Source organism: Chiloscyllium punctatum, chromosome 22, assembly GCF_047496795.1.
Source record: "Chiloscyllium punctatum isolate Juve2018m chromosome 22, sChiPun1.3, whole genome shotgun sequence".
In the NCBI taxonomy this organism is placed as follows: domain Eukaryota; kingdom Metazoa; phylum Chordata; class Chondrichthyes; order Orectolobiformes; family Hemiscylliidae; genus Chiloscyllium; species Chiloscyllium punctatum.
Window position 1 is genome coordinate 33,650,764 of NC_092760.1, and position 12,898 is coordinate 33,663,661.

The following is a 12,898-nucleotide window of genomic DNA, read 5'->3' on the forward strand; positions in this document are numbered from 1 at the left end:
GGCACAATCAGTAAGAATGACTACTGTATAGTCCTAGGGGCGATGAAGTTCTGCCTTCACACGGAGAATACCATACAACACGTTGTGTAGTATTATCACTATCACTTGGGATAAGACTGGGCATTCATGAGATACTGTGGACCATCATCAACAGCAGAATTATACTCCCAACATAACCTGTAACCTCATGGCTCAACATATCCACTCATCAGCCATTACCTTCAAGCTAGTGGATCACCACTGAATCTGGAGAGTGCAGGAGGGCACTACCTAATAATGAAGTCAACCTGGTGAATCTGCAAAACAGGGTTATTTGTACACCAAACAGCAAGTGATGGACAGGGCTCAATGACTCCATAATGAACAGATGAGATCTAAGCCCTGCAATCCATCACATCCAGTCATGACTTAAAGGATAATTAAACAACTCAATGCAAGAAGAGGCTCCACAAATCTCCCCATTCTCCAGAACTTGCCGTGCCCCTAGTCAAGCTATTTCAGTACAGATACAACACTGGCATCCACCGAGCAATGCTGCTCACAACAAGGATAAATCCAGCCCAGCCAAAAAGTGCCCCTTCAGTCTACGCTCAATCAGAAATAAAGTGATAAAATGTGAAGCAGTTGAAGATGGTTGGGCCTAAGACACTATCCTGAAGAACTCTTGCAGAGATGTTCTGAGACTGAGATGACTGACTTCAAACCACAATCACTTTCCTCTGTGACAGGTATGACTCCAGTCAGCAGAAAGGTTTCCCTCGAATCCCAGTGACTCTAGTTTTGCTTGGTCTCCTTGCTATCACCCTCGTTCAAATGCAGCCTTGATGTCAAGGGAAGTCAACCTTACTCCATTTCTGCAGTTCAACATTTTTGTTCACCTTTGGACCGAGACTGTAATGAAATCTGAAGCCACATGATCCTGATGGAACCCAGACTGAGCATGGCAAAAGCAAGTTATGGGGTGAACCTGATTCATCACTGCACTGCCAGTGACTCATACCATCACTTTGCTGGTGATAACAAGTCAACTGACAGCGGTAATCGTCTAGATTGGATTTTCCTTTTTTTTGGGGATCAGACATGGTTAGACGGGCAGCTTTTCACATGGTTGGGTAAAAACCATGCATTGCAGCTGCACAGGAACAGTTTCACTGGGGCTGCAGCTATTTCTGGAGTGCAAGCTCTCACTAGTGCCTCGCTAGTAGCGTAGCACATCACGGTGGACATTTCTTCATTGTGAAGATGTGACTTTGCCTCCACAAGGCCTGTGCTGGTGGTTACTGCTATCCAATGTTCTCATGGCCAGATACATCTGTGATGTGGAGCTTACTGGGAGCAAGTTCAAGTGGATTTGTCCCTCATGTTGGTTCTCTCATCCCTCACCAGTCTGGCAGATATGCCCTTTAGCACAAAGCTGGTAGTGACATCACTGAGTCTGGCAATAGGGGCATTGATGTTCTCCACCCAGAGTACATTATATGCCCTTTCTACCTTCATTGTTCCTTCCAAGTAGTGTACAACATGGAGGAGTACTGATCACACTGCCTCTGGCTCTATCTTTTGTTTCTACACTTGGCTGTTTATTAACTCCTTTTACCTTGCATTTTATTTTGCTTTACTTTGGCATTTGGACGTCTCTGCTCTACACTCTGTCAGCCTTTTACCTATCAGCAGTCAAAACAATGTCGCTATAAAGCACAAACTCCACCAAAAAAAGAAGCCAGCTCTACTCTCGCTTTCCTTCCATCTTCCCCATGCTGCACACCAGCCGCAGTCCACTCCCTGAGTGTTTCTCGATCGATCGACTTGGAGTCGATCCTGGGATGGGCACACGGCAAGGTAGCTGATCAGCTCTGTCAGAGGCTGACAGACACATTTCCTTGTTTTCTGTTGATTCGTGTTCCCAGTTGTTCCAGTTTGCAGTTGTTTCTCTTATTTAGCAGATCGCTTGCTCTGGGTGCGAGGGCTGCCATTCCCAACGGCTGCTCTTCAACATTGAGCTGGTGAAGCCCATTCGAGTTGATCAATGAGATTGGTCAACTCTTTTGTTTTGTTCCCCCTTGAGGCAGAGCTCATCGCCTTGACCTGACACAGCATCCACACCACCCAACCCCACCCCGTGCCCCCCTACCCCTGCCCCAGAGAAACCACAGAGTCAGCACCTGACATACCTGGGATTACACAGTTTAACACGCAGCCATTAACAGCAGATTAAAGACACAAATCGAACTTTACAGGGATGATTTGACTGCCTCTTGGCTTCTAGTTAGGACACATTAGCAAGGCATACTCCTCAGAGGAAGTAGTGGAGGCCTGGTACAATTACAACATTTAAAAGACACCTGGATGGGAACATGAATTGGAAGGGTTGAGAGGGATATGGACCAAGTGCTGGCAAATGGGACTAGATTGGATTAGGATATCTGGTCAGCATGGACGAGTTGGACCAAAGGGTCTGTTTCCATGTTGAACTTCTATATGATTCTTGTCTCTGGTATCGTTTGAGTGGGCAGAGAGGTGCTGCTAACGATGTAAAAAGACTTGCAATAAAAACAGAAAGTGCTGGGAACCTTAGCAGGTCTGGCCAGATCTGTGGAGGGAGAATCAATGTTAACGTTTGATGTCCAATGTATTTCATAACTTCCTTTTTTGGAGTGATTGAGTGCTCCTGCTGTGATGTATGAAAAACAGCACAGCAAGCTCCCACCAGCAGTGATGTGCTAATCATTGGATAATATTTTTCATGATGCTGGATTGGTTGTGACACCTGGTTTATTCCCCTGTTCCTCTTCCAGTCAGTGTCTTGGGAACTTTCAGGTTCATCTGAGAGAGCAAACGGAACAGGCTTCACATCCCCATGGCAGCACCCAACTCAGTACGGTGCTGGAGTGTCAGACAAGGTTATCGTGCTCCAGAAGTTAAAGGGAGAGAGTCAAATGCTCAGCTGTCAGGCTCAGTGTTATAGACTGAGCCAACTGAAAGCTATTTGTGTTGGTGACAACTGGATTGCGTTAAGTGTGACAGCTCTTACAGCCAAACACCAAGTCAAAATGCACCAGAAAGACAAAGAAGTACTTAATGAATGACAGGGCATGAGGAAGCTCAGAGGAACAGAGGGATCATGGGGTGGCTGTCCACAGATCCCTGAAAGTGACAGGATGGGTCAAGAAGGTATATAGGATGCTTATTTTGAACAGTTGAAGTCAGAAGTCACACAACACCATTGACTTTACCTGATGAAGGCACAGGGCCCTGAAAGCTTGTGATTTCGAATAAACCTGTTGGACTATCACCTGGTGTCATGTAATTCTGACTTTGTCTGCACCAATCCAACACCAGCACCTCCACACCATGGCTTTATCAGTTGAGACATAGATAAAGTCATAGAGATGTGCAGCATGGAAACAGACCCTTCAGTCCAACCCATCCATACCAACCAGATATCCAACCCAATCTAGTCCCACCTGCCAGCACCCGGCTCATATCCCTCCAAATCCTTCCTATTCATATACCCATCCAAATGCCTCTTAAATGTTGTGATTGTACCAGCCTCCACCACTTCCTCTGGCAGCTCATTTCATACACATACCACACTCTGTGTGAAAAATTTGCCACATAGGTCTCTTTTATATCTTTCCCCTCTCACCCTAAACTTATTCCCTCTAGTTCTGGACTCCCAGACCCCATGGAAAGGCTTTGCCTATTTACCCTATCCATGCCCCTCATTATTTTGTAAACCTCTATAAGGTCACCCCTCAGCCTCCGACACTTCAGGGAAAACAGCCCCAGCCTGTTCAGCCTCTCCCTATAGCTCAAATCCCCCAACCCTGGCAACATACTTGGAGACCAGAATTGTACGCAATATTCCAACAGTGGCCTAACCAATGTCATGTACAGCCACAATATGTCCTCCCAACTCCTGTACTCAATACTCTGACCAATAAAGGAAAGCATACCAAGTGCCTTCTTCATCATCCTATCTACCTGTGGCTCCACTTTCAAGGAGCTATGAACCTGCACTCCAAGGTCTCTTTGTTCAGCAACACTCCCAAAGACCTTACCATTAAGTGTATAAGTCCTGCTAAGATTTGCTTTCCCAAAATGCAGCACATCGCAGTTATCTGAATTAAACTCCATCTGCCACTTCTCAGACCATTGGCCCATCTGGTCAAGATCCTATTGTAGTCTGAGGTAACCTCTTCGCTGTCCACTACACCTCCAATTTTGGTGTCATCTGCAAACTTCCTAACTGTACCTCTTATGCTCGCATCCAAATCATTTATGTAAATGACAAAAGGTAGAGGACCCAGCACCGATCCTTGTGGCACTCCACTGGTCACAGGCCTCCTGTCTGAAAAACAACCTTTCACCACCACCCTCTATCTTCTACCTTTGAGCCAGTTCTGTATCCAAATGGCTAGTTCTCCCTGTATTCCGTGAGATCTAACCTTGCTAATCAGTCTCCCATGGGGAACCTTGTCGAACGCCTTACTGAAGTTCATATAGATTACATCTACTGCTCTGCCCTCATCAAACCTCTTTGTTACTTACTCAAAAAACTCAATCAAGTTTGTGAGACATGATTTCCCACTTACAAAGCCATATTGACTATCCCTAATCAGTCCTTGCCTTTCCAAATACATGTACATCCTGTCCCTCAGGATTCCCTCCAACAACTTGCCCACGACCGACATCAGGCTTACTGGTCTATAGTTCCCTGGCTTGTCCTTACCACCCTTCTTAAACAGTGGCACCACGTTAGCCAACCTCCAGTCTTCCGGCACCTCATCTGTGACTATTGATGATACAGATATCTCAGCAAGAGGCCCAGCAATCACTTCTCTAGCTTCCCACAGAGTTCTAGGGTACACCTGATCAGGTCCTGGGGATTTATCCACCTTTACCCATTTCAAGACATCCAGCACTTCCTCCTCTGTAATATGTCATCATCTATTTCCCTACAGTCTATATCTTCCATATCCTTTTCCACAGTAAATACTGATGCAAAATGCTCATTTAGTATCTCCCCCATTTTATGAAGCCCCACATAAAGGCTGCCTTGCTGATCTTTGAGGGGCCCTATTTTCTCCCTAGTTACCCTTTTGTCATAGAGTGATAGAGTCATAGGGATGTACAGCATGGAAACAGACCCTTTGTCTTAAATTTTTGTAAAAACTCTTTGGATTCTCCTTAATTCTATTTGCCAAAGCTATCTCATGTCCCCGTTTTGCCCACCTGATTTCCCTCTTAAGTATACTCCTACTGCCTTTATACTCTTCTAAGGATTCATTCAATCTACCCTGTCTATACCTGACATATGCTTCCTTATTTTTCTTCACCAAACCCTCAATTTCTTTTGTCATCCAGCATTCCCTATACCTACCAGCCTTTCCTTTCACCCTGACAGGAATATACTTTCTCTGGATTCTCGTTATCTCATTTCTGAAGGCTTCCCATTTTCCAGCCATCTGGAGTAATCCAGATATTACTGGAGGACCTCCTTTTTAAATTTCTGCCTAACTCTCTGTAATCCCCCTTCAGAATCTCAACCTTTTCCCTTCCTATGTCGTTGGTTCCAATGTGGACAATGACCTCTTGCTGGCCCCTCTCCCCCGTGAGAACATTCTGCACCCTCTCTGAGACATCCTTGATCCTGGCACCAAGGAAACAACACACCATTCTGCTTTTTCTCTGCTGGCCACAGAAATGTCTGTCTGTACCTCGGACTACAGAATCCCCTCACACAATTGATCTCTTGGAACCCAACGTACCCCTTGTTGCATTAGAGCCAGTCTAATACCAGAAACTTGGCTGTTCATGCTACGTTCCCCTGAGAATCCATCACCCCCTACATTTTCCAAAACAGCATACCTGTTTGAAATGGGTATATCCACAAACGACTCCTGCACTAACTGCCTACCTCTCTTACCTTTCCTGGAGTTAACCCATCCATGTGGCTATATCTGAGACATTCCCTCCTTCCTGTAACTACCACCCATCACATACTGTTGTTGTTGCAAATTCCTCATCGCTTCTATCTGTCTCTCCAACCAATCCATTTGATCTGATAAGATTCACACCAACAGCATTTATGGCCGATATAATCCGCAGATGATAAAAGCCAGGGATTAGGCTGGAACTATACAGAACTTTGATTGGCAATAGCTGTGCAGTTCTGATTTCCACACTATAGGAAGGTTTTAACAGCACTAGTGAAGAGATTTACCAGGATGTTGCCTGGAATGAAGCATTTCAGCTATGAAGAGAAGAGAAAGTTGAGGGGGGGATCCTGATACAGGTGTATATGTTTATGATAGAAAGCAGCTATTCCCCTTAGTTGAATGGTCAAGAAGACAGGGAATACTTTTAAAGTGAAAGCCAGGAGGTTTAGAGGAGAGTTGAGAAAATTGTTTTGCAACCATATGATGGTGGGTATCCAGAATGCACTGCCTGGAATGGTAGTTGAGTTGGGAAACCTCACAACCTTTAAAAAGGACTTGAAGTGTCATAACATTCAAGGTTCTGAGCCGAGTGTGGGAAAATGGGACTAATGTAGCTAGTAATGTACTTTTTGTGCTGCAAACTTGATGGGCTGCAGGGCCTCTTCTGTACTGTATGGTTCTATGACTTTTATATAAAGTCTCACAATGCTTTGGCTAATGGACATAGAATTTGGAGGTTTATTCAAGAATCTGGAATCACTACCATCGGTGACAAAGAAATTTTGTGTTTGCCTGCATCTTCCAGGCTTGGCCTTGATCAAAATACTTAATCCCAGCCAATTGCTCAAATATATATTTCTATTCAAAGGCATAATGATATATCCAAAGTACTGATTGGCACATTGTCATATTCATAAAGGCTGTCTGTTGTGGGTTTCTTTGAAATAGGTTTTGTTTTTAAAAATAGCACCACACCACCCTGTTTGTGATAGTACTGGAACCTGAAAGGGGAAAGATTTCCTTTGTACACTTTGAGACAATAAATTTGTTTCTAACTATCAAGGGTGTGATGCCAACAAGATAAAGTGAGATGTTACTGTTTGAAGGATGGCATAGAGAGTATGACATGTATAAATAAAAGCACTCATAGCTTAGCTCTAGCTTTCTTCACAACTTTCTGCTGGTATGGAGGTCTCTGACATAACAGGTACACATGCATCAGAGGCATTTCTGTTGTTGGCAGAAGTTCCCCTGGGCAGTGACAAGTAATGAGAAAGACTGATCTGTCTCCAATAATTTAAACTGAAGATGGAATTGTAGCACAAAATCACACTAATACTGCATTTCAATTTATTGCATGATATGGGGAGTAATGGAGACTGAATCATATTTCTGAGTTTGTGGGCATGGTATGCATACACACATATAAAACACAATTGCTTTGAAGTTTTTCAAAGTCAAGGCTTTTGTGATGCAGAGTTGTTAAAGAGTTAATGGGCAGGTTGGAATGGCACTAAGGGATCAGACTGAGTGTACAATATTGAATAGATTTACAGCACAGAATGAGCACATTCAGTCTAACAGGTATATGCTGGCATTTATGTTCCATAGGAGCTCCAGTCAAACTAATTAATTCAATTAAATTAGAAAGAAATCACACTCCTTTTTCCCTCATAACCAACTCTAACTTCCCCTTACACATTATCCAAGCCGGCTTCTCTATGTCTAGAAAATTGCATACTATTCTGGGTAACACAGAGGTCCTGGTTCCTTGAACAAGCTGTCAAAATCATTTTGCAGACTGTAGCATCACCAATACTTTGAATAGGTATCAAAGCATAGTTTGATTGTTGGTGTAAAGGGCAGATCCACGCTCCACAATCAGAATCTCTTCACATTGTTCTCATGGTGGCTGTGATGGGGGGGAAAACTGTCGCCAACCTCCTTCTGGAGTGTCTTTGCAAAACAGATCTGGAAAGAATTGCAAGGCTGTATCTTGTTATATTTTGGCAAAGTGTCAAGTTTTGTCAATTTTTCGTGGATGGTTTTTCTCTCCATTACACTTGACATGTTTTATCATGCCATTTTAGTAAACTTGCCTCATTATCCATCTACCATGCCCGTATGGTTCCAATTTTCATTTGATACCAATCTGATTCCATCACTACTGTTATCTTAGGAGAGCCTAGGTATCCAGGGATATCCTGGGCTCAATGATGCTGGTGCCTTCTTTAAAGAGCCATTGTGCACCTAGACAAGCACTGCCAGTCTGGAACTGTGAACGGTTCTTGACATGTGTTTCAGGCATGAAGAGAAGAAGGAGGGCAGGGACATGTTGGATGGAATCCTGCACAAGAGGGAATTTCGGATATTGTAGGCTATCTTTGCCGCTAGCTGAAGGCTGCCTCCATGATTTGACTGAGGACTGCTGACAGCTTCCTGGCTTGTGTCAGAACTAAAGAACAAGGAAATATAGAAATCCTGTCGTGCTGGCTGGGGGCACAAAGCGCAAAGGGGCACAGTGAGGCAAGTCAGGGATGCTGTGGGCATCCAGATAAGGCTCATAGTGAGTGGGCACTGACAGAGCAAGTGAGCAGCCCTGAGATGCCAGTCTATGGGCTGGGTACCTGTCTCTACATAAAATGTCGTTCTAATGAGAGGTGCCAGGCCATGGTGAGGTGCAGCACTGAAATGCAAGACGTTTACTGTAAACACATCTGTAATGTACCATGATAATGTGGGGTGGCAGGCACAGATCAGATGCCAGTATTCATAGCTGAGGGGTGTGTGTGGCTGATGGGCATGGAGAGAGCCTTGAAAAGCTGTTGCCGAGAGTCCAGGAGGAAGTCCTGGAGGAGCAAGCACATCAGACTTTCATGTCAGTAATTGTCCACATGGCCATTTCCACGGAGTGAGCGATAGGGCATGGAGTTGCACATTCGTAAGGTGAGCTTTGCAGATGATGAAGCCGAGCAATAAAGCGCCTTCGTAGACAACTCGCCGTCTACCAGTAAGAACCTCATCTCCATGCCTGGAAATTCCGACATTGAGACAGTACGGACATCGCCCGAAGTCTCACGCGTATTCCCTCAGATTTCTCACCACAGCCCACACCATTCAGGCCCCTCTCGGATTCCGTCAAGTTTCATCTCTACAATCTCTGTAAGGCAGGGTTCTGTATCCTGCCCAGGAGCACACAGGAGCTGGAGCCAATGCAAGACCCTTAAGCTGCGTATCTATCAGAATATATCCAAATAACCATGTAAACACAGATGTCAGGAACTATAAATTAACTAAATTGCTGACTCTTTATACGCTTGATCCGAAAGGTACCTTCACAAATGTTATGAATAAAGCATATTTTCAGAAAGTTTTGCTCGAACTGTTCCCCGGATTTGCTGGTGACTGTCTTATATATATATGTGCCGCCTGATTTTGGAAAGAAAGTTCTCCCACGCCGACTCAGACCCTTACAGACCTCCCCGGATGGTAATCCTTTCTTGATATTACCTTTCTAACATAAAAAAAGAAACGATGCTATATACATCTTAACATGCAACGCAAGAAATGAAACTTCAAACATATATTCCATGTCTCAGTATCTTTTGACAATATCTTTCCGACAAAGGGTGTTGCTGTTCTCAGTATTAGAATCGATGCTCCGGGATTGATGAGATGTCGAGTGATCCTGAGCAAAACACGTTCCCTCCAACATGAGTGGTCAACCCGAAACCACATTAACCTGCACAGACAGGTGCGCCGTTCTTTCTGTCAATCGCCGGCTAGACTTAGGCAATTTGAGCAAACTTCTGCGCAACACTTATAATAAAATCACCCAGATTAAAACTATGGGAAACAGAAAAAAAGATTCTGTCCATAACAACCTCGCTACGAATTGAAACGATCCGAGAGAGCAGATCCATTATGGATTTTCAGAAAGGGGGTTGATTGATATTGGACTGAAAACAATTGGAAGGTTCTGTTTAGGGGGAAGCAGTTCAGCGGGAAGCTGTTTTCTGGAAGCTAACACCGTCACGTCTGTAAATTTATTGGAGTGGAGTTCAATTTAAGAAACGGATTCCCCTCTGAAATCATCGTGAAAGTACAGCCTGGTGTTTCTAAGGCGCTCTGTACCACTGAGCTACACACCATTGAGCATATTCTTAGCATATATTTCAGAACACTAAATAAAATTAACGAATTCTGCTTATTCTGCAAAGCTGAGCCGATTCAAGCCAGTTCATCAACGATTTGCTCCTGGCACCACCATTCCCAGGACAACATATAGACCCCATCCCAAACCAATGCTGGGAAACGCGCCTCTAGCTATTTGATAAACCATTGCTCCATTTCTCAACCTCCCCTGGCTTTAACCTCAAATCATGTTCGGAAATTTCTGAGAGAGCAATTTCAAACAGTGCTACCTCAACACGGCCCAGAAAACAGACCAACAGCTTGTTTTGTTGTTTTGCTTCTGAAAGTGTTCGAGCGCAAACAAGATTTAAACAATCCTCCTTCCTACCACCCACAACTCCAAAACAGATGTCACAACAATGCAAAATAAAAACTCGCCGCTCTCAACATAGACCGGGTCAAAATCGAATGCTGGTATAATCCCATACTCATATCTTACAGCAGAGGGGTCTTAAAACCAGAGCAGAGAGACATTATATGGCATTTCTGAAAGACAATGGGAAACAGTACTTACACTGTGAAGTGGTAGATAAAACATTTCCAGCCGGTTGGCCGTTCTAAGAAGTTGTAAGTTCTCCCTTGAATGTTGACTTTGGAAAAGAGGGGTTTGCGGCCGCTGTAAGAGGCCATGTGGGCAGGCAAGGACAGAGCTTTCGGGGGAATGTCAGGGTTAATGATCACCTCCGGCTGGCTGTCGGCGGCTTGGATCGGCGGGTTATTGTTGGTACTCCCCTCGGGACTGTTGCTTCTCTGCAAGGGCAGCGGGACCGGCTCGTACTGCGCGCTGGCCGCGTTCTCAGACATCTCCAGCATGGTCGATATGCGGGCGGAACCGCTCTTCAGGGAACCAGAGCTACTCCATCGCGACTTGACTTCCGAGGACATGGGTGTGCGGAGGGAAACGCAAGCAGGCAGTGTTGGAGCTTCTGGTCTTCAGACCGAGCACAACTGAGAGAGGGAGAGAGAAAGGGAGAGGGACAGTGAGGAGAGTGGGGACATGGGTCCAGGCAGTTTCACGGTACGGACAAGTGAACAGTCAGGACCTCTGAAGGTTCACATCAGGAATAGAGAGAGACCAAAATGACCGCGGAGACGGAAAGGCATCAGCTCTGAGATCTCGGATCCTGTACGGAGCCTGGAGGCAAATAACACCGAGAAGGCAGCGATCGGGAAGAATTAAGACGTGGACGTGAATAAAAAGAATTAAGGCAATTTTGAGAAACTGCAGATCGAGCGAGCAGGGCAGTATGGAGCTTCTGAAGCAACAGCACAGGCACAGGTGTTTCTCAGCGATGTTGTGGGTTAGTACTGTTGCTGGGAATAAGGTGGAGTCAGCCCTGGGAGAGCACTCGTAGACTGTGGCCAAGGAAGGGATTTTAGATCAAGTGCAACACAGACACACATACTCAAACACACACGTGGAGAGAAACACATGCAGTCACAGACACACAGATGTGCACACAGAGAGATAAACACCGTCTCACAAACTGAGAGACACACACGGCGAGAAATATACAGCTACATACACAGAAGGGAACACAGACACACACAGAGAAACAGACGTAGAAACAATCAGCTACAGACACACACACATGCACACACGCTACCAAATACACACGCAGACAATGGGATTTGATCAGAGGTGTGCACTTTCCAGATCTGAATCGCACAACTCTCGGGGAAGCAGTTATTAGCAAAACGAAACTTAAATCTCACATTGTGTACGATTTCTGGTTCCTTGCAATGGATAGGGAGGGCCATTTAGATATTTGGCTTTTTGGGGGGTTCCGGGGGGGGGGTGGGGGAGGGGGTTAGGGAGGAGGGAACATTTTGAATGCTGGTGAAGTAAGTAATTTTGATGTAATTTTGAGTGTCGTTCCTGCGATCTGAACGGTTGGGAGAGGAGCTGCTGTCGCTGTCTCGGACTGACGGTGACAGGAGTGAAACCGTGGACAGTCTACTCGTCAGCCTGAGACTGGGAGGGTGGAAGTGGTCAGGATGGGTCGAGAGAATCCTCTGGCCCTTTCTCTAAACCCTCCTCTCCGCGCGTGTGAAAGTTTCAGCTCCCATTTCCTCTCTCTCTCTCTCTCTCTCTCACTCACACACACAGTCCTCGCTGTCACACTTCCCTAAGGGTGAGGAACCCAGATAGAGAGAGAACGTCAAGCATTTTCAAACCACAAATGAACACTTACCAAAGCAACCGCAGCCTGACTGGGTGCTGGCGATGGGGGCCGGATCAATTCCCCTCACCAACACCCCCAGTAGTCACCTCCTCCTCAACCTTCACCTCCCCTCCAAAAAAAATAACAAGACCTCTACTCTGTCTCAAAGCAACACGAACCACAGGTGACCCGGCGGAACCTCGTGGCTTTGCTTCATGTCTCCGATTGTAATGGTACCCGGGGAGGTTTGAGAAACCGGAGACAGCCGGCAAAAGGAAGGGGTGGGGGGGGGGGAAGAACAGACACACTGAAAGGGGAGCGGAGCCCGGAGACTAGGAGGTCGGCCAGGTAGCCCGGAGGTTCCGCAGTAAAATCCCCAGCGCGAACCAGAGCGAGGAGAGCACCGTCCCTTTAAAAAGAGACCTGTCAAGAGAATCGGAGGGCGTGCTCGCTAACACTTTACGCTCCGAGTGTGCCTTGCCCCCTTTCTCGTTCACCTGAAACAAAAACCAAAAGGGAGGCGACTCGGAAAATTCTTGCCGGTGTTATCGGAACATCGTAAGCACGAGGAATTCAAAACATTGTGACAAAAGGTCC

The 12,898-nt window shown here is 45.6% G+C and overlaps 1 protein-coding gene across 2 annotated transcripts in view; it reads right to left on the reverse strand.

Annotated features, from left to right (window-relative positions):
* Nucleotides 1–12,400, reverse strand: part of LOC140493488 (potassium voltage-gated channel subfamily KQT member 1) — a 690,303-nt gene extending 677,903 nt beyond the window's left edge. Inside the window, exons 1-2 of one of the 2 annotated variants that reach the window (XM_072591973.1) lie at nt 12,332–12,400; nt 10,651–11,084 (exon numbers count right to left, since the gene is read on the reverse strand). In XM_072591973.1, the coding sequence (XP_072448074.1) occupies nt 10,651–11,021 (371 nt within the window). In that variant the 5' untranslated portion in view covers nt 11,022–11,084; nt 12,332–12,400. Of the gene's footprint in view, nt 1–10,650; nt 11,318–12,331 lie in introns of those variants that run through there. The other variant, XM_072591974.1, reaches the window with a different exon arrangement.
* Nucleotides 12,401–12,898: the final 498 nt, after the last annotated feature.